General features: G+C 44.8%; 1 protein-coding gene across 2 annotated transcripts; it reads right to left on the bottom strand.

Moving 5' to 3' along the window:
* Nucleotides 1-2334: 2334 nt before the first annotated feature.
* LOC123112581 (uncharacterized) lies at nucleotides 2335-6898 on the bottom strand. 2 transcript variants are annotated; one of them, XM_044533613.1, is made up of 6 exons: nucleotides 6649-6898; nucleotides 6009-6109; nucleotides 3524-4396; nucleotides 3268-3420; nucleotides 2774-3187; nucleotides 2335-2677 (listed from the first exon to the last, which is right to left on the bottom strand). In XM_044533613.1, exons 1-5 carry the CDS (start codon nucleotides 6701-6703, stop codon nucleotides 2783-2785), a joined length of 1587 nt encoding a protein of 528 aa, XP_044389548.1. In that variant the 5' UTR covers nucleotides 6704-6898; the 3' UTR covers nucleotides 2335-2677; nucleotides 2774-2782. The 2 variants fall into 2 exon arrangements, with proteins under 2 accessions (XP_044389548.1, XP_044389546.1); XM_044533611.1 differs by having other exon boundaries at nucleotides 2335-3187.
* Between the last annotated feature and the right edge of the window lie 13585 nt (nucleotides 6899-20483).

Consider the following 20483-nt stretch of genomic DNA (forward strand, 5'->3'; position numbering starts at 1 on the left):
TAGACTCACGCATATACCCCGCTGACTAATGAGCGACCGAACAGCGGTCCTCGTCGCCGGCGAATCTAGGCCTCTGACATTCCAAACTAAGAAGATCCATAGAAACTTGACGACCCCGCTTTCCAATTACGAACTACTAGCATGTTGTTAATTAACTCAAACTGCTACACAACCGACTTCACACTAGTCCTAGCCGCTCCTAGCTAGTCCTAGGACTAGCACGGATCGGAGCGCGGCGATACGGGAGCTGCCCTGCCCTGCGCCCCTGCCTCCGCCTATAAAAGTAGGCGCGGAGGTAGAGGACCACCGCCACCGCCACCGCCACAAACCCAAACCCCCACCTCCCGCAGCGCAGCACGCGCACGGCGCACCAGCAATGGCGTCGCGGCCTCCCCCCGCCTTCGCTCTCGGCTCTCTGGATGCCGTCCGCCTCTTCGTCGAGGCCAACGGCCGGGTCCTCTTCTACCACGCCGTGGAGATCACGTCCGTGCGTGTGAGGGATGCGCGGGACGCGCTCACGCTTCTGCCAGCGCCGCCGCCGCCTGAAGGTGCGGCGAGGCTTCTGCCGCCGCCGCCGCCGCGTGAAGATGCGGTGAGGCCGATCATCATCACCAACCGCGCCCGCGTCGAGCACCTCGCCACCGCCGGCCTCATGCTGCACTCTACGGACATGATCCTGGACGATCTGCTCAAAGAGGTGAACGAGCGACGCGCCATACAGGAGCACGTCAAGTGGCTGCGCCGCAACGCGGAGGTCATCATCGAGGACGTCGTCCTCCAGGACCCTCTCTTCTTCTCCTTCGTCGACGACGTCGCCAAGGAGATGCTCGCCGTCGCCGACAAGTTGAAGCCGCCGTGCCGCTACTTCGCGCAGCTGCATCACGCGCTGCAGACCCTCAAGGCGACAGTGAACGCGCTTCGAGACCGAGACGTCGTTCTCTCGACCCCGAGCTCGACGAGCGACCTGCCCGCGCCTGACCCCGCCGTTATCCTGGGCATCGGCGCGCCCTCACCCGCGCCCGCGACAGGCCCCGCCGTGATCCTGGCCATCGACGCGGCCTCGCCCGCGCCCGCGCCCGCGACCGGCCCCGCCGCCGAGCCGCTCGCCGTGGACGAGGAGGAGGCGCCCGCGTCCGAGAAGCCGCTCGCCGTGGACGAGGAGGAGGCGCCCGCGTCCGAGAAGCCGCTCGCCCTGGAGGAGAAGGCGGCCGCGTCCGACAAGCCGCTCGCCCTGGAGGAGAAGGCGGCCGCGTCCGAGACTCCGCTCACCCTCGAGGAGAAGGCGGCCGCGTCCGAGACTCCGCTCACCCTGGAGGAGAAGGCGGCCGCGTCCGAGACTCCGCTCACCCTGGAGGAGAAGGCGGCCGCGTCCGAGCAGCCGAAGGCGCTCGCCCTGCAGGAGAAGGCGGCCGCATCGGAGAAGCAGCAGTCGCTCGCCCTCGAGGAGAAGACCGCCGCGTCGGAGAAGCTGATGGCGCCCATCAACGCCAACCTCGCCGACCCGGAGGCACACGACGCCTCAGAGGCCACCGCAGACGCGTTCCGCCCAGGCTCAACCGATGGGCCCGCTCCGGATGCCGCCGGCGTGGAGGATGATGCCGCAGCGTGAGTACTCTGCGATGGGAGGCGAGAACACGCCGAGATTGGAACTCAATTCGAGGTATGGAGGTACATTGGCTGTAGGATGTCGAGATTGAAACTCTGTTTCTCCAATTCGAGGTAGTATATTGCCTGCAGGATGTGCAGATTGGAACTCAGTAGTTTGATTGTGGACAATTGTGCTTGTTTGGTCGTTCTTCTTGTGTGATACCTGATCAGAATGGAAGTTTTTCAACTTTCTGCACAATCACAAATACATTTGTCCTAGAGCTCCATGTCGTTTATCACTGTAGAATTGTGCTTGTTTGATATGCTATTCTTACAATTTTTTGTTGTTTGATTGTGGATTAGAACAAATCAGCAGGCGTCCTTGCTTGATCTTTGTTCTTGTGTTGTTGTGGGTTAGAACAGCAAGTTTTTCAACTTGCATGATGATTGACAAAGTGCATGAATTAAATTTCTCATGCACAATCACTTTGACAAATACATCTGTCCTATGGCTCCATGTTGTGTGTCACTGTAGTATTGGATTTCAGTTTGTTGCATACTCTCAAATTCTCAATGTTCTCCTGTATTATGTTTTGTCTATCTTCCTTTTCCACCAAGCAGCATAGTTGTAAGGTTTGTAACATAAAACTTCAGCCTCAGTGACAAAATTGATAGACACTACCTCCAACCCACAATATAACGTCTTATATTATGGGACGGAGGGAGTACATGAACAACAAGAAGAGATTCAGATATAAATAGTCCGATTTTGATGCACCAGACGAGATTCGCAAACACATAAAAACGCTACAAGTAAAACTGAAGAAAAATCATCCTCAGATTCATGTAAACCTCTTTCTGAGAATCGATTCAATCATGTTCTTGAAAAAAGAATCGATTAAATCAACGGGGCCTTTCATTCATGGCTCAATCAACGGGGCTCTTCATTCACTAAATAAAAAGGAGGATTCGGCAGCCACAAATGCCGAACCACCTGCAAAGAACAGCCACAGCCTGTAGACTTCCATGGCGAAACAGCACCTTCTTCAAGGGGCAGCGTGCATCAATCGCCAAATGTTGGAAGCATGCACTGGATGACGGGTAAAATTGAGCATCAGAGAACCTGAATAATGTGCAGTTGTCTTACTAAAGTAACATTAACATATGCATAACTCAGATAACAGACATTGCACAGCTAAGACAACTTGGCAGTTGACACCAAAGATTCAACGGCATGGCATCGGCTGCAAGGCTCCAGGATATTTAACTTGACCATAGAGGGGACTTTCCCCAGAACGTATCTTCTGATGGCCAAGAGCGCTTTCTGTGCCTCCACCAGGCTATCCCCATCCATGAGGGGGTGACACTTGTCAAATTTTGTGACAGCGCAACTAGGATGACATGTGGTGTCCAGCGTAAGGCAGTCGAGTGATGTTGTATTCTCGAGGATATGACATGTTAGCTCAACCAAGCTCTTTGCCGAGCAAAAGCCAGTGATCGTCACACTCTTGAGCTTGTCATGGCGCTGCTGCGGGATCTGCCTCAGATCATGTGAGGGCTCTCCAAGAATCGAAGCATGCCCCATGCGATGCTGGGATATCTGCATAGGACCAATATCAATGCCACTGCTCTCCAGAGAAACCAAGATACCAAATACTATTGAAGGATGAAATAACTTACAGCTAATACAAAATTCTCCAAGCAAGGAGAAGCATCGAGAAAAGAAACCAGAGAAAGATAATCATAAGCTCCGGAAAGAGCCATTCCCACTAATGAAATCTGCAAGAGCTTGAGGTGGAGAAACTTGCTAGATAGCATCGGTGTGTTCACCATCTGCATAAAGACATCTGAGACCTTAATTGCATTCCAATGTATCACTACTTTTATCGGCAGGCATAGCAAGTCCATAATAATCATCTAAAGTTTCAGAGTATACCTCATTCGGTGATGATATGGTAAGTGTTTCAACATTTGGGGCAATAGACAAAAGATTGTGCCGAGCATAACAGACAATGTTGGTCTGGCGGAAGCATATCATGCGTAGGGTTTTCACTTGCAGTGAGCCCCCAAGTGAGATTTGACCTATGAAACCTTCGAAGTAAAAAGTGGTGAGATTTGGAGCATTGCTCTCTACCACCTGCAGCCTATCACAATCAGCCACCTCCAGAAAACGGAGACGCTGCAGCAGAGAAGGTATCTTCAAGGAAATTATCTCCTTGCAGTACTGGAGTATCAAGCACACCAAAGCGGGAGAATTGGAAAGGAGACACCATAATTCATCCCCAGTAATCCGCGTGCAACACAGGCGCAGTCTTGTCAGGCTTCTTAGGCAACCAAGACCAGCTGTGGGACGCAAGGTACAGTAACACAGGTCGAGATATTGAATTGAGTTTCCGCTCCCGTTAGATAATAGTGAACATGGGAAGTTATACACTGAAATGATGGGTACAGCATTCTCAAAAACAATGGTGGGTAGAGGCAGCGTCAGGATCAGTTCTTCAATCCCTGGAGTAACAGCAATACGAAGCCAACTATCAAGATAGGTGAAGTCGATGTTGTCACAACTATAGAGATCAATGTCTAGTGTCTTCACGCCGATGCCTGAGCGATTTTGCATAATCAGGTCAATCTTGCTGATAAGATCTCTTGTTATTACATCCCTAGACGCATTTCTATTCAAGCCAAGTGTTCCCAGACTGAATGTAAGGTTGGGATGGAATATCCAGTTGCGTCGGAATGTGTGCGATGCGCAAGCAGCACGAGCAGCATCTCTAAGTGTCATTTTGGCATGAATATGCCGCAAGATATCCTGCATGCAGCAGACATAGGAGAATACACTCATTAGAATTATAGATGCAAGAAAATAGATTGAAAAAACTCAGATAAAATCATAAAATAGCAATCCCTAAGAATAAATGGTGATTCAGTCTGCCTATATGTTTGAATTAGACATCATAAAGGGAACAGTGCAACCAGTGATGTGAAGACATGCATGGAAGCATGGATACTTTTTTTTTTGGAGAAAGGAGAACACTGATTAGGGCTGCTCGACACCTCAGGAAGGTAACGAAGTACAGAGAGGAAATGATTATGTAGTAAAAAGTGTTTATAACCCCATCCTTCTAGTCCGAATGTGGCACCCCGCATTTTAAGCTTGGCTATAATTCTGGGTATACTCTATTAGTTGGTATCTTCCTGCCTCCACTCCAGGGAGAGGTACAACCTAGATTGCAGCGATATCGATACGTGTATCAGTATCGGGGCGATACGGATACGTAAACACATCATTTCTGAAAAGCGTCAATACAAGAATAGGTTTGACTATTTTTTTAAATAATATAAAGAATATGTTATCAATTAAGCATCAAGCCATTTAGTATATATTTAGTCAGTACAGCCCATTATCTTCTATCTTATCCATGATTCCAACAAAAGCAAGAACCAGCAGCCAAAGGGTAGCAGCAATTTACCAAACATAAAAGTTCAGTTAGAGAGAAAGGGAGGAGGAAATCAGAAGCCTTCCATTAGATAGAATTCTACAGGATAGTGGGGGGACGAGGAGCGGGAGCACCGGGGAAAGGAGCCCACCACCAGCACTACTAGAGCGTGAGAGGTATCGTGGAAGTATCGGTGTTTTCTTGGGTATAACATAGGTCCCAGGTTTTTGGATGTCGTTTCTTTCAACTAACTCTTCTATGACAGCATTACGAGGCTGATGCTTGCACCATAGCCAAACGTGTCTTAATTTTAGAGAGGACTTTCCTCTTATTACAAACTGTAGCAGTAGAAAATTAGAAACATCTTGTTTGGAGGGCTGTTGGATGGAGTTCGCTGGTGGAATTCAAGCCAGATCCTGCCATTCTCTTCCTTGGCAGAAATTTAGTAAGTCTGCATGAATTTAGCTTCAACAGTTGATTTCCTCTCAAACTCCATGTACTTTTTATACAACTTCCTCTAATTTACTCCTGACAGATACCACGGGCTACAAAATCCAAAAGTAAAACATCTCAATCCAAACTAGACACCTACCCAAATCCCCAGCAAACCCTCCAAAACACAATCTACCCCCTCTTCATCCTGGAGTGGAGACAAGCCAGAGTCCTTAGATATCATTGCAGTGATAGAAAACTACAAAGAACAAAAAATCCTATGGAAACCTCCAAATTACTATTCATAAGCTACAACAAGTACACATGCCTACAGCTTAATAACCAAACGAAACAGTGCCTTTGAGAGCCCCCATCCACTCACTTTCCGTTCAACATCCTGCCTGTAAACCCTCAGGAACGAAACATACCAAGAAGCGGTAGAATACATGTCCATTGTTATCCAGCAAGCACAAGCTTGCCCGTGGTTTCCAACAGAGGAAATGTGATTTTTACTTGAAATGGGTGGAATTCTTAAGTATCAGCATCATGTACCTCTGGAAGATCGGGACAAGATATTCCTCTGTCCACATGATAGTTATCATCTTGCTGGCAGCGCAGACTCTTTCTTTTAGCCACCAAAGCAACCGGTCCACCTGCAATAGACCACAGTTATGGTGAGAACAGGCATTAGAATGCAAGCTCAAGGATATCGTGTGTTGCACATCAGATCCTATTTCTGAAAATCAAGAAGATTTCCCTCTAGGTGCAGGTTATCTGAGAGGATTGCATCCTTGACTCAACACACTTAATGGATGCTGCCTTGCCCTCCAGTCAAAATAGCTTTTGAATTATTTCTGCTGTAATTTCTAGGCAGGGTAATAATCTCTTCAGGCAGAAGTCACCATTGGCACTTAAGAAGGAACTAGGACAGAGATTTGGTGTCCAGTTTTCGTTCATATTCCCCAATTTTGTGCCCAAGTAAAGATAGGCTGGCCGACGTAGATCATCCCAGTGATCGAGCTTGGTCCAATTCTCACCCAAATAGAATCCCCACCTATGCTGCCACACACACAAATAAACAGTTCTTCCTCTACCAACAGATCTATGTAACACACTAAGAGAATATACAAAACAAAAGCAAAAAAATAACTGAGAGGCGGAAAGAAGGAGAGAGTGCAAGCAGGAGCCTTACGGATTCGCCGGCGGCAGCGCAGCCTGTGCCGCTTCCTGGACATGAGGAGCCTCATCAGTGTCGAATCCTGCGTGAAGCGATGTTTAGGGGGAGCAGGAAGGGCAATCGAGATTTTTCAAGCCCGGGCCTCGACCCAAGACGCGAGGGGAGGTGGAGGAGATCGCGCCGGCGGAGGAGCTAGGGAGGAGTTTGGTCCGGGCTCCGCTGGGGACGAGGTGCTGAAGTGGCTTCAAGGATATATTTTGGCAAGGCAATATCAAAGGCCCTTAAGAAACGGAAATATTATCTGGCTTACGCTTCCTGGGAGGCCAACCCTAGCGAACGCCTCTAGGGTCGCATGATCTCCATCCCATGGCTGGCAGTTTTTGGCCAAAAAATACATTACGCTTCTTTGGTGTCTCTGCAAAGCAAGGAATGATTTTCTATTTGATAAGGCGAAATCTCTTCCTCATCAAGTTCACATTGCTGCTTTTGCGTTAACCTCTAATGTGTATGACAATGCCCTTCTCTTGAATCAGGCTCCAACTCCAACTCAGTTGTCTTCTAATCAAATTCCTTTGCCTGGCAGAACCCTTAGGTCTGATTTGTTGGCTGATGGGGCTAAAATCTATTCGGATGCAGCTTTTAGGACCAAGAAAATTCCAGGTTTGTTGCAAGGACAGGTTGGCACAAGTGTGGGAATCTTTATTTCCTTACCCTCTAACCGAGGAGAGATCAATGTGCAAGTGCAAGCTTCAGCTCCTCCAACTTCTACTCCTCTGCAAGCGGAGGCTCTTGCACTAAATTTTGCTGCTTATCTTGAATCTCAACTCAACATTGCTCAGCCTACTTTTCTGACGGACTGCTTGGTTTTAGCAGGGGCTGCTGCTCTAGGTAATGTCTCCACTTCTGAAACTCCATGGAGTATCCGGAAATCTTTGGCTAGTTTTTTTAAGACTACTTGTCAGCTTCAGCCAAAGGTGTTTCACATTTCTAGGGAGATCAATGGTATTGTTCATAATCTTGCTCAACAAGTTTTCCGTGCTATTGGCGACACTCGGCTTTCTTGTTTTGCTGCAAGACACAATCATGGTCTTTGCCCAATACTGCCTCTTCTTGGAAATTTTCAGATTCAGGGCTTTAGAATTCATACAGTTTACTGTTATTAATTTTCTCCCTGTAGGTTTTGGTGTGGCAAGTTTTTATCTCAGTTATAGATGGTAGCCTGGGCTTGTTCTTTGTTTCTTCTTGAGCTCTGCCTTCTCTCTGTACTTTGTGTTGTGCTTGGTTTTTATTCGTTTGCAGATCTCTGGAGTTTGATGCTATATCGCGAAGCTGGAGTACATCGGTTTCTTATTTTGCAGGGTTTTCATCTTGATTGCAGATGTATTTTGCTGTTTCTACAGGACCTTGACATGCTTGCTTCAAGAAAGATGGCAGTGAAGCAAAAGGCAACAACAATTCATAGTTTCAGATTCAGAGTGTTCCTGTGCTAGTTCTGACCATGTTGATCATGGTGTAGTGGTCATTCCCACTTTGCCTCATATAGGGTCTTTCTTCAGTTCTCTTTTCTAGATAATGTTGCTACTCCTCTCTACATCTTCAGCAGATCTATGTAATTCTCTTTGTACTTTCTCTACGAGCTGAATGAATTTGGCACTTCGGTGCCTTTGCTTGTTCAGAAAAAAGATCTCAATCGACTGAAATTTAACCAAGTCTCATTCAAGTGACATACCATGTAAAAAGAAAAAGGAAAAATTGCACGGATCTCCATGTATAAGATCTCCTGAATATAGCATCGACTAAGACTTAGTTAAGTCTTAGTTGACTGAGATTTAGCAATCTCGTTTCTAAAAACTGGCAACCCCACACCCTTCAAATGCAGTGATAACTGTGAGGGGACCACGTTCTTTTCCACCCATCTTCTGACGGACGTTCACCAGGGATGAGAGTCCTAAAATAAGGCAAAGCCGAAGTCATCAAAATTTCACAAGTAATTTTTGGAGACCAGAAAGAAAAATTAGCATCAACCAATTGATAGTCATATCGGTTGACAATTTACTATGACATGGAGGACTGGGTCTTTATGAGTACTGACAGTTTGAGGATGCGTGAGTTGAGACTTGTATATTAATCTCACACATTAGTTCAAAAGGTGTAAGGTGCACTTTTCACCTTTCTCATGGGAAGCAAAACTGGCCGGTGTAAATGTAATTCTGAGTTAAAAACTGCTATAGGTCATTGAGGAAACCAAAATTTTCAATTTATTCTTTGAACGTCAAGAGATAGGTCTAGGCTGTCATGTCAGTTCTTTCACCATTTTTTGTTAAAGATATGTTTGCATTTTGGAGAGAAGTAGCTACTTCCTTTGCACTGAAATATATGGGGTATCATATTGATTCACTTGATATGTGTTTTGGCACTCAACTCGCAGATTCCCGAGGTGACATTGGGGTATTGATGACCCACAAGTATAGGGGATCTATCGTAGTCCTTTCAGTAAGTAAGAGTGTCGAACCCAACGAGGAGCAGAAGGAAATGACAAGTGGTTTTCAGCAATGTATTCTCTGCAAGCACTGAAATTATCGGTAATAGATAGTTTTGTGATAAGATAATTCGTAACGGGTAACAAGTAACAAGGGTAACAAAAGTGAAGCAAGGTGGCACAATCCTTTTTGTAGCAAAGGACAAGCCTAGGCAAACTCTTATATAAAGCAAAGCGCTCCCGAGGACGCATGTGAATTATTGGCAAGTTAGTTTTCATCACGCTCATATGATTCACGTTCGTTACTTTGAGAATTTGATATGTGGGTGGATCGGTGCTTGGGTGCTGCCCTTTCTTGGACAAGCCGATTAACCCCTCTCGCAAGCATCCGCAACTACAAAAAAATAATTAAGATAAATCTAACCATAGCAAGAAACATATGGATCCAAATCAGCCCCTTACGAAGCAACACATAAACTAGGGTTTAAGCTTCTGTCACTCTAGCAACCCATCATCTACTTATTACTTCCCATTACCTTCCCCTAGGCCCAAATCATGGTGAAGTGTTATGTAGTCGATGTTCACATAACACCACTAGAGGAAATACAACATACATCTCATCAAAATATCGAACGAATACCAAATTCACATGATTACTTATAACAAGACTTCTCCCATGTCCTCAGGAACAAACGTAACTACTCACAAAGCAAATTCATGTTCAAAATCAGAGGGGTATTGAATATTATTAAGGATCTGAACATATGATCTTCCATCGAATAAACCAACTAGCGTCAACTACAAGGAGTAATCAACAGTACTAGCAATGCATAGGTACCAATCTGAGGTTTTGAGACAAAGATCAGATACAAGAGATGAATTAGGGTTTGAGAGGGGATGGTGCTGGTGAATATATTGGTGGTGATTGACCCCCTCTCGATGAGAGGATCGTTGGTGATGATGATGGCTTCGATTTCCCCTCAGGAAGGGAAGTTTCCCCGGCAGAACAGCTCCGCCAGAGCCCTAGATTGCTTCTTCCCAGGTTCCGCCTTGAGACGGAGGCGCTTTATCTCGAAAGCTTTCTTATGATTTTTTTTCCAGGTCAAAAGCTCCATATAGCAGAAGATGGGCACCGGAGACCTGCCAGGGGGCCCACAAGCCCTAGGGCGTGCGCCCAGGGGGGGTAGGGCACGTCCCCAGGCTTGTGGCCACCTGGTGGGTCCCCCTCTGGTATTTCTTCGCCCAATATTTTTTTTATTCGAAAATAATTCTTCGTAAATTTTCAGGACTTCTAGAGTTGTGCAGAATCGGTCTCTCAGATTTGCTCCTTTCCGGTCCAAAATTTCAGCTGCCGACATTCTCCATCTTCATGTAAATAAGAGAGAAAAGGCATAAGTAGTGCACCATAATGTGTAATAAAATCCCATAATGCAATAAATATCAATACAAAAGCATGATGCAATATGGATGTATCAACTCGCCCAAGCTTAGACCTCACATGTCCTCAAGCAAAAGCCAAAATCGATAAATATGTCCACATGTTTAGAGATAGAGGTGTCGATAAAATAAAATACGGACATGAGGGCATCATGATCATCTTTAGAATAGCAACATATATTGTCATATATTTCTTATGCTAAAGTAACAATTCGTTAACAAGGTAAAGTATGAATCAGAAACTTTATTGAAAACTAACAAACTATGATCTTAATCATTGAAGCAATTGCAATTTTTCATGATGTCGGAAAAGAGTCAATGTAAGAGCATCTCTAGCAGACCCCGTATAACGCATGAAACTGTAAAATAACCGTCGGTTTACAGTTTTCGGCGAAAAAAGCGACCCAAATAGAAACCATAAACGGCTACGACCCATAAATTTTTTTAAGGGGCGCGGAAAACATCCCCGCCGAAACTGTGAATATAAGGATTTCGGAGCCAACCCGAAGAGGACCTGTATACACGAACGACTGTTGGCGGGAGTTTAACTGCCATCGAAATCTTCATGGTCGCTCCCGTCCGCTTGTCCCCGACGCCGGCCACCTGCCCCGGCAGCCGCGCTCGCCCGCCGCTGGTCCCTGGATGCCGGCCGCGCGCCCGCCGCCGCCTGCCTGGCCTGCTGACCCTCTGCCCCAGCCGCCGTCCTCGCCCGGCTCTCGAACGGAGCTAGCTAGTTGCTAGCTCAATCGATTCGCATAGAGCTAGCTCAGTCTATTCACACAGCTAGCTAGCTAGCTCGATGCGTGTTTCCCAACAGCGGACGAGCCCGTCAGCCACAGAAGGAAATATGCCCTAGAGGCAATATAAAGTTATTATTTATTTCCTCATATCATGATAAATGTTTATTATTCATGCTAGAATTGTATTAACCGGAAACATGATACATGTTTGAATACATAGACAAACATAACGTCACTAGTATGCCTCTACTTGACTAGCTCATTAATCAAAGATGGTTATGTTTCCTAACCACATACATGTGTTGTCATTTGATTAACGGGATCACATCATTATGAGAATGATGTGATTGACATGACCCATTCCGTTAGCCTAGCACTTTATCATCTAGTATGTTGCTATTGCTTTCTTCATGACTTATACATGTTCCTGTAACTATGAGATTATGCAACTCCCGTTTACCGGAGGAACACTTTGTGTGCTGCCAAACGTCACAACGTAACTGGGTGATTATAAAGGAGCTCTACAGGTGTCTCCGAAGGTACATGTTGGGTTGGCGTATTTCGAGATTAGGTTTTGTCACTCCGATTGTCGGGGAGGTATCTCTGGGCCCTCTCGGTAATGCACATCACTATAAGCCTTGCAAGCAATGTAGCTAATGAGTTAGTTACGGAATGATGCATTACGTAACGAGTAAAGAGACTTGCCGGTAACGAGATTGAACTAGGTATTGGATACCGACGATCAAATCTCGGGCAAGTAACATACCAATGACAAAGGGAACAAAGTATATTGTTATGCGGTTTGACCGATAAAGATCTTCGTAGAATATGTAGGAGCCAATATGAGCATCCAGGTTCCGCTATTGGTTATTGACCGAGAATAGTTCTAGGTCATGTCTATATAGTTCTCGAACCCGTAGGGTCCGCACGCTTAACGTTACGATGACAGTTTTATTATGAGTTTATAAGTTTTGATGTACCGAAGGTTGTTCGGAGTCCCGGATGTGATCACGGACATGACGAGGAGTCTCGAAATGATCGAGACATAAAGATTGATATATTGGAAGCCTATATTTGGATATAGGAATGGTTCCGGGTGAAATCGGGATTTTACCGGAGCACCGGGGGGTTACGGAACCCTCCCGGGGGTTATTGGGCCTTCATGGGCCCTAAGGGAGAAGAGGAGAGGAGGCAAGAGGTGGGCTGCACCCCCTCCCCTCCCTAGTGCGAATAGGACAAGGAGAGGGGGGCGGCGCCCCCCCCTTTCCTTCCCCTCTTCCTCCTCCATCACCCTTCTCCTTCTCCAACTAGGAAAGAAGGGAGTCCTACTCCCGGTGGGAGTAGGACTCCCCCTTGGCGCACCCTCCTTGGCCGACTGCCCCCTCCCCCTTGGCTCCTTTATATACGGGGGAAAGGGGGCACCTCTAGACACACAAGTTGATCTTCGTGATCGTTCCTTAACCGTGTGCGGTGTCCCCCTCCACCATATTACACCTCGGTCATATCGTTGCAGTGCTTAGGCGAAGCCCTGCGTCGGTAGAACATCATCATCGTCACCACGCCGTCGTGCTGACGAAACTCATCCCCGAAACCCTGCTGGATCGGAGTCCGGGGATCGTCATCGAGCTGAACGTGTGCTGAACTCGGAGGTTCCGTACGTTCGGTGCTTGGATAGGTCGGATCGTGAAGACGTGCGACTACATCAACCGTGTTGTCATAATGCTTCCGCTTACGGTCTACGAGGGTACGTGGACAACACTCTCCCCTCTTGTTGCTATGCATCACCATGATCTTGCGTGTGCGTAGGAATTTCTTTGAAATTACTACGTTCCCCAACAGTGGCATCCGAGCCTAGGTTTTATGCGTTGATGTTATATGCACGAGTAGAACACAAGTGAGTTGTGGGCGATACAAGTCATACTGCTTACCAGCATGTCATACTTTGGTTCAGCGGTATTGTTGGATGAAGCGGCCCGGACCGACATTACGCGTACGCTTACGCGAGACTGGTTTTACCGCCGTGCTTTGCACACAGGTGACTAGCGGGTGTCTGTTTCTCCAACTTTAGTTGAACCGAGTGTGGCTACGCCCGGTCCTTGCGAAGGTTAAAACAGCACTAACTTGACGAACTATCGTTGTGGTTTTGATACGTAGGTAAGAACGGTTCTTTCTCAACCCGTAGCAGCCACGTAAAATTTACAACAACAAAGTAGAGGACGTCTAACTTGTTTTTGCAGGGCATGTTGTGATGTGATATAGTCAAGACGTGATGCTATATTTTATTGTATGAGATGATCATGTTTTATAACCGAAGTTATCGGCAACTGGCAGGAGCCATATGGTTGTCGCTTTATGGTATGAAATGCAAACGCCCTGTAATTGCTTTACTTTATCACTAAGCGATAGCGATAGTCGTAGAAGCAATAGATGGCGTAACGACAACGATGCTACGATGGAGATCAAGGTGTCGCGCCGGTGACGATGGTGATCAGGACGGTGCTTCGGAGATGGAGATCACAAGCACAAGATGATGATGGCCATATCATATCACTTATATTGATTGCATGTGATGTTTATCCTTTATGCATCTTATCTTGCTTTGATTGACGGTAGCATTTTAAGATGATCTCTCACTAAAAATTATCAAGAAGTGTTCTCCCTGAGTATGCACCGTTGCGAAAGTTCTTCGTGCTAAGACACCACGTGATGATTGGGTGTGATAAGCTCTACGTTCAAATACAACGGGTGCATGCAAAACAGTTGCACACGCGGAATACTCAGGTTAAACTTGACGAGCCTGGCATATAACAGATATGGCCTCGGAACACGGAGACCGAAAGGTCGAACGTGAATCATGTAGTAGACTAGATCATTGGTTGCGCGCGTTGCCGCGCCCTTCTATTTGCTTGCATTTTTTAAAATATTATGTTTTCCTATAATATATATTTTTCTTTATTTTTAAAAAACAATGGTATGTAAATAAAGAGAGGAATCTGATTGTTCCTATAACTCTTAGTATGTAGCTCACCTTCACTTGGAGAGACTTTACAATTTCCATGTGAACATAAGTATAAATGTTTGTAGTGCCATAAGCCAATCTATCCATGGTAAAAAAAAATATGGCTACACACAGTTTGGTTCGAGCATACAAGCTTGTTTGCAGTTGCATACAAATATGGAATTAAACATAATAATAAATTGCAATGTATAAAGATAGAAGAAGGCAGCATGTCAGTAAATACTTTGAAAATAGATTGTATTGCAGCATAGAGCGAACTGGAGAAGATGCAGACCTCAAATAGGCACCAGAAAACTTTACACAAAATATTCTATAATTATGGTCACATCTGATAGGACAGAGGACGGGAGAAGTAAAATCATGCTATCTAAGAAAGTCAAGAATCTTGATTATTACATCAATAGTAGGCACACTACATGCTTAAATATCATATCGTTTGTGGTAACACAGATAATAGTATCTTCTTACACAAGAATGTAATTTGGACAAAAAATAGTTCCTTATACAAATTCCAATGACACCACAATATTTTCTCTGGGGCTTAAAAACTGTTGTGCCATTTTATGTGGGAGGAACTACCTGAACCGAGCAAGAAAAGGCAACAAAAAACACAAATCACTATTCTGTCGTTCTCTGCATACATTATCTTTCTGTAGTAAATGCATCTTCTGAGAACATCATTGTTTCAGACCGTAGTGGCGGAAAGCTCTATCTATGTCGGCTGCCATACATTGATACACGCAGCTCCGCCGATCAAGCTGCTGCCTCAAAGAAATCACCCTCCTTGTGGTGATGCTTAGAAAGTGGATAACCTCATGTATTACCTTGCTCAGAATAGCAAGTGCCTAACTATTCCACCTTAATCCTCACTCTTACACGACAGCAGTCTGAGATGAAGGTGTGATAGCTGTATACCATGACAATACACCGGTGAGTAGAGTACAGAAATATAAAGAACCATTGATGTCTTATGGGTGAATTATTCCACTCGGTGCACACTTGCACACCGCCACGAAACATCAGTGAGTCTAGGACGTGCCTTACCGATCAACTACATAATAAGTTCCACTTTGCCTGAACTATTTGAAATGAATTAATGTTTTTTTATAATCCTACATTTACCTGGAGCATCAATCTGAAACATCAAGGAACACACTCATCTCCACAAATGTCAGCAGTAGCTACTGTGCAAAGTTCACTCCAATGCTAGTATATGAAAAAAAATCTAGTACATCCCAATAGCCAAAAAACATAAGCAACAAAAAATTGCATCATATGTCAAGCAGCTCGTGATGGGCATAAATTTGTACAGTATATGTCCCTTTCTCAACTTATTTATCTCTAAATTGCAATAATTAGGAAACAATAGTGGTAATCATAAGTACGATATATGGTAATGGGTCTAAAAATAGGATTGAACCGTGGGGTGCTCTTACCTAAGTGAATCTTTGTGGGTAGCAGAGAATAGGAGATGGTGGAGCCAATGCTACTCCACACTGTCCACGTGAATGAGACCCCATGCCACGTCCATGAGCTGAGATGAAGATTCTACCAACAGCCAATTTGCGCCTGTCTGATTCAAACAAGTGGAACCAAAGGGGAATTGTTCTAGAAAGGTGCAGCTTGGGAAATCCACATGCAGGAATTGAACAGAGAGAGGTGTTGCAGAGGAGCGTAATGGCATGTAAACCTAGAGAACAAGAACCTGACTTGTTTGTGAGTACAGAGGACAGTATAAAAACAAATTCCAAAATTCAATTGGATGATAAATAAGTGGAAGAGGGCATGTAGGAACGAACCATTGCAGCAGAGTTGTTTGCAGAAGTGAGGGGAGCGGGGAAGGAGCAGAGGTACCGTGGAGATTATATGGGCGCCCGTGAATTAAAGCCCAAACATGAATCGACATTCCTATAACTGACCTGTAATAATCTCCAGTTTAATCGGTTCATCAATTACCATTAATCGGTCCCGATTAACGCCTTAATGAATCGAGGGTGGGTGAAGACCAATCGACAAGCTATTCGCTACCCAGACTGTTGCCCTGTGGCGTCACCGGCCAGGACGCTATCCACTCGCCCGACAAGGAGCCCCGTGGCGAGACGCCGTCGGTCGCGTCTGGCCGACCCCAACGCGGTTGCCCGCCCATGAGACGCCGCCAAGAGAGGAGCGAGTCTGACGAGGGTCGCGAGAGTCGAGGTGTTTTAAGGATCTCTGCTCTTGCGTTTGGACGGAATCCTAGTACTGGCCCAGTAAGCCCAATTAAATCTCAGATGCCCAAAAAAGCCACCGGAGCAGCGGCCCGAGAAGGTCAGCGCTTGTGGCGAGCCTGTACGTGCGATTTAGGGCAATTAAGAGCAAATCTGATGGCAAAGAAAGCCTAAAGGTCATTATCCAACGGCTAGAAATGCTAATAGCCTGAGAGGGCAGGAAAAGTGTTCAGTTATAATGTTTCTAAATATGATCAACATAGTGATGTTCACCATTCAAACTACTCCATCTCACGTGATGATCGGACATAATTTAGTTGATTTAGATCACGTGATCACTTAGATGACTAGAGAGATGTCTGTCTAAGTGGGAGTTCTTAAGTAATATGATTAATTGAACTTAAATTTATCATGAACTTAGTACCTGATAGTATTTTGCTTGTCTATGTTTGTTGTAGATAGATGGCTCGTATTGTTGTTCCGTTGAATTTTAATGCGTTCCTTGAGAAAGCAAAGTTGAAAGATGATGGTACCAATTACACGGACTGGGTCCGTAACCTGAGGATTATCCTCATTGCTGCATAGAAGAATCACGTCCTGGAAGCACCGCTGGGTGCCAGGCCTGCTGCTGATGCAACTGACGACGTTAAGAACGTCTGGCAGAGCAAAGCTGATGACTACTCGATAGTTTAGTGTGCCATGCTTTACGGCTTAGAACCGGGTCTTCAACGACGTTTTGAACGTCATGGAGCATATGAGATGTTTCAAGAGTTGAAGTTAATATTTCAAGCAAATGCCCGGATTGAGAGATATGAAGTCCCTAATAAGTTCTATAACTGTAAGATGGAGGAGAATAGTTCTGTCAGTGAACATATACTCAAAATGTCTGGGTATAATAATCACTTGATTCAACTGGGAGTTAACCTTCCTGATGATAGTGTCATTGACAGGATTCTTCAATCACTGCCACCAAGCTACAAGAGCTTCGTGATGAACTATAATATGCAAGGGATGGACAAGACTATTCCCGAGCTCTTCGCAATACTAAAAGCCGCGGAGGTAGAAATCAAGAAAGAGCATCAAGTGTTGATGGTCAACAAGACCACCAGTTTCAAGAAAAAGGGCAATGGGAAGAAGAAAGGGAACTTCAAGAAAAACAGCAAACAAGTTGCTGCTCAAGAGAAGAAACCCAAGTCTGGACCTAAGCCTGAAACTGAGTGCTTCTACTACAAGCAGACTAGACACTGGAAGCGGAACTTCCCCAAGTATTTGGCGGATAAGAAGGATGACAAAGTGAACAAAGGTATATGTGATATACATGTTATTGATGTGTACCTTACTAATGCTCGCAGTAGTACCTGGGTGTTTGATACTGGTTCTTTGCTAATATTTGCAACTCGAAACAGGGACTACAGATTAAGCGAAGATTGGCTAAGGACGAGGTGATGATGCGCATGGAAAATGGTTCCAAAGTCGATGTGATCGCGGTCGGCACGCTACCTCTACATCTACCATCGGGATTAGTTTTAGACCTAAATAATTGTTATTTGGTGCCAGCGTTGAGCATGAACATTATATCTGGATCTTGTTTGATGCGAGACGGTTATTCATTTAAATCAGAGAATAATGGTTGTTCTATTTATATGAGTAATATCTTTTATGGTCATGCACCCTTGAAGAGTGGTCTATTTTTATTTAATCTTGGTAGTAGTGATACACATATTCATAGTGTTGAAACCAAAAGATGTAGAGTTGATAATGATAGTGCAACTTATTTGTGGCACTGCCGTTTAGGTCATATCGGTATAAAGCGCATGAAGAAACTCCATACTGATGGACTTTTGGAATCACTTGATTATGAATCACTTGGTACTTGCGAACCGTGCCTCATGGGCAAGATGACTAAAACGCCGTTCTCCGGAACTATGGAGCGAGCAACTGATTTGTTGGAAATCATACATATTGATGTTTGTGGTCCAATGAATACTGAGGCTCGCGGCAGGTATCGTTATTTTCTTACCTTCACAGATGATTTGAGCAGATTTGGATATATCTACTTAATGAAACACAAGTCTGAAACATTTGAAAAGTTCAAAGAATTTCAGAGTGAAGTGGAAAATCATCGTAACAAGAAAATAAAATTTCTATGATCTGATCGTGGAGGAGAATATTTGAGTTACGAGTTTGGCTTACATTTGAAACAATGCGGAATAGTTTCGCAACTCACGCCACCCGGAACACCACAACGAAATGGTGTGTCCGAACGTCGTAATCGTACTTTACTAGATATGGTGCGATCTATGATGTCTCTTACTGATTTACCGCTATCGTTTTGGGGTTATGCTTTAGAGACGGTCGCATTCACGTTAAATAGGGCACCATCAAAATCCATTGAGACGACGCCTCATGAACTGTGGTTTGGCAAGAGACCAAAGTTGTCGTTTCTTAATCTTTGGGGTTGCGATGCTTATGTGAAGAAACTTCAACCAGATAAGCTCAAACCCAAATCGAAGAAATGTGTCTTCATAGGATACCCAAAAGAGACTGTTGGGTACACCTTCTATCACAGATCTGAGGGCAAGATTTTCATTGCTAAATTCGGATCCTTTCTAGAGAATGAGTTTCTCTCGAAAGAAGTGAGTGAGATGAAAGTAGAACTTGATGAGGTAACTGTATCTGCTCCCTTATTGGAAAGTAGTCCATCACAAGAACCGGTTCCTGTGACAACTACACCAATTAGTGAGGAAGCTAATGATATTGATCATAAAACTTCAGATCAAGTTTCTACTGAACCTCGTAGTTCTACCAGAGTAAGATCCGCACCAGGATGGTACGGTAATCCTATTCTGGAAGTCATGTTACTTGACCATGACGAACCTACGAACTATGAGGAAGCGATGATGAGCCCAGATTCCTCAAAATGGCTAGAAGCCATGAAATCTGAGATGGGATCCATGTAAGAGAACAAAGTATGGACTTTGGTTGGCTTGCCCGATGATCCGCAAGCCATTGAGAATAAATGCATCTTTAAGAAGAAGACTGACGCTCATGGTAATGTAACTGTCTATAAAGCTCGACTTGTTGCAAAAGGTTTTCGACAAGTTCAAGGGGTTGACTACGATGAGACTTTCTCACCCGTAGCGATGCTTAAGTCTCTCCGAATCATGTTAGCAATTGCTGCATTTTATGATTATGAAATTTGGCTAATGGATGTCAAAATTGCATTCTTGAATGGATTTCTGGAAGAAGAGTTGTATATGATGCAACCAGAAGGTTTTGTCGATCCAAAAGGTGCTAACAAAGTGTGCAAGCTCCAGCGATCCATTTATAGACTGGTGCAAGCATCTCGGAGTTGGAATAAACGCTTTGACAGTGTGATCAAAGCATATGGTTTTACACAGACTTTTGGAGAAGCCTGTATTTACAAGAAAGTGAGTGGGAGCTCTGTAGCATTTCTGATATTATATGTAGATGACATATTATTAATTGGAAATGATATAGAATTTCTGGATAGCATAAAGGGATACTTGAATAAAAGTTTTTCAATGAAAGACCTCGGTGAAGCTGCTTACATATTGGGCATCAAGATCTATAGAGATAGATCAAGACGCTTAATTGGACTTTCACAAAGCACATACCTTGATAAAGTTTTGAAAAAGTTCAAAATGGATGAGGCAAAGAAAGGGTTCTTGCCTATATTACAAGGTGTGAAGTTGAGTCAGACTCAATGCCCGACCACAGCAGAAGATAGAGAGAAAATGAAAGACGTTCCCTATGCTTCAGCCATAGGCTCTATCATGCATGCAATGATGTGTACCAGACCTGACGTATGCTTAGCAATAAGCTTGGCAGGGAGGCACCAAAGTAATCCAGGAGTGGATTACTGGACAGCGGTCAAGAACATCCTGAAATACCTGAAAAGGACTAAGGATATGTTTCTCGTATATGGAGGTGACAAAGAGCTAGTC

Source organism: Triticum aestivum, chromosome 5B (assembly GCF_018294505.1).
Source record: "Triticum aestivum cultivar Chinese Spring chromosome 5B, IWGSC CS RefSeq v2.1, whole genome shotgun sequence".
Classification (NCBI taxonomy): Eukaryota; Viridiplantae; Streptophyta; class Magnoliopsida; order Poales; family Poaceae; genus Triticum; species Triticum aestivum.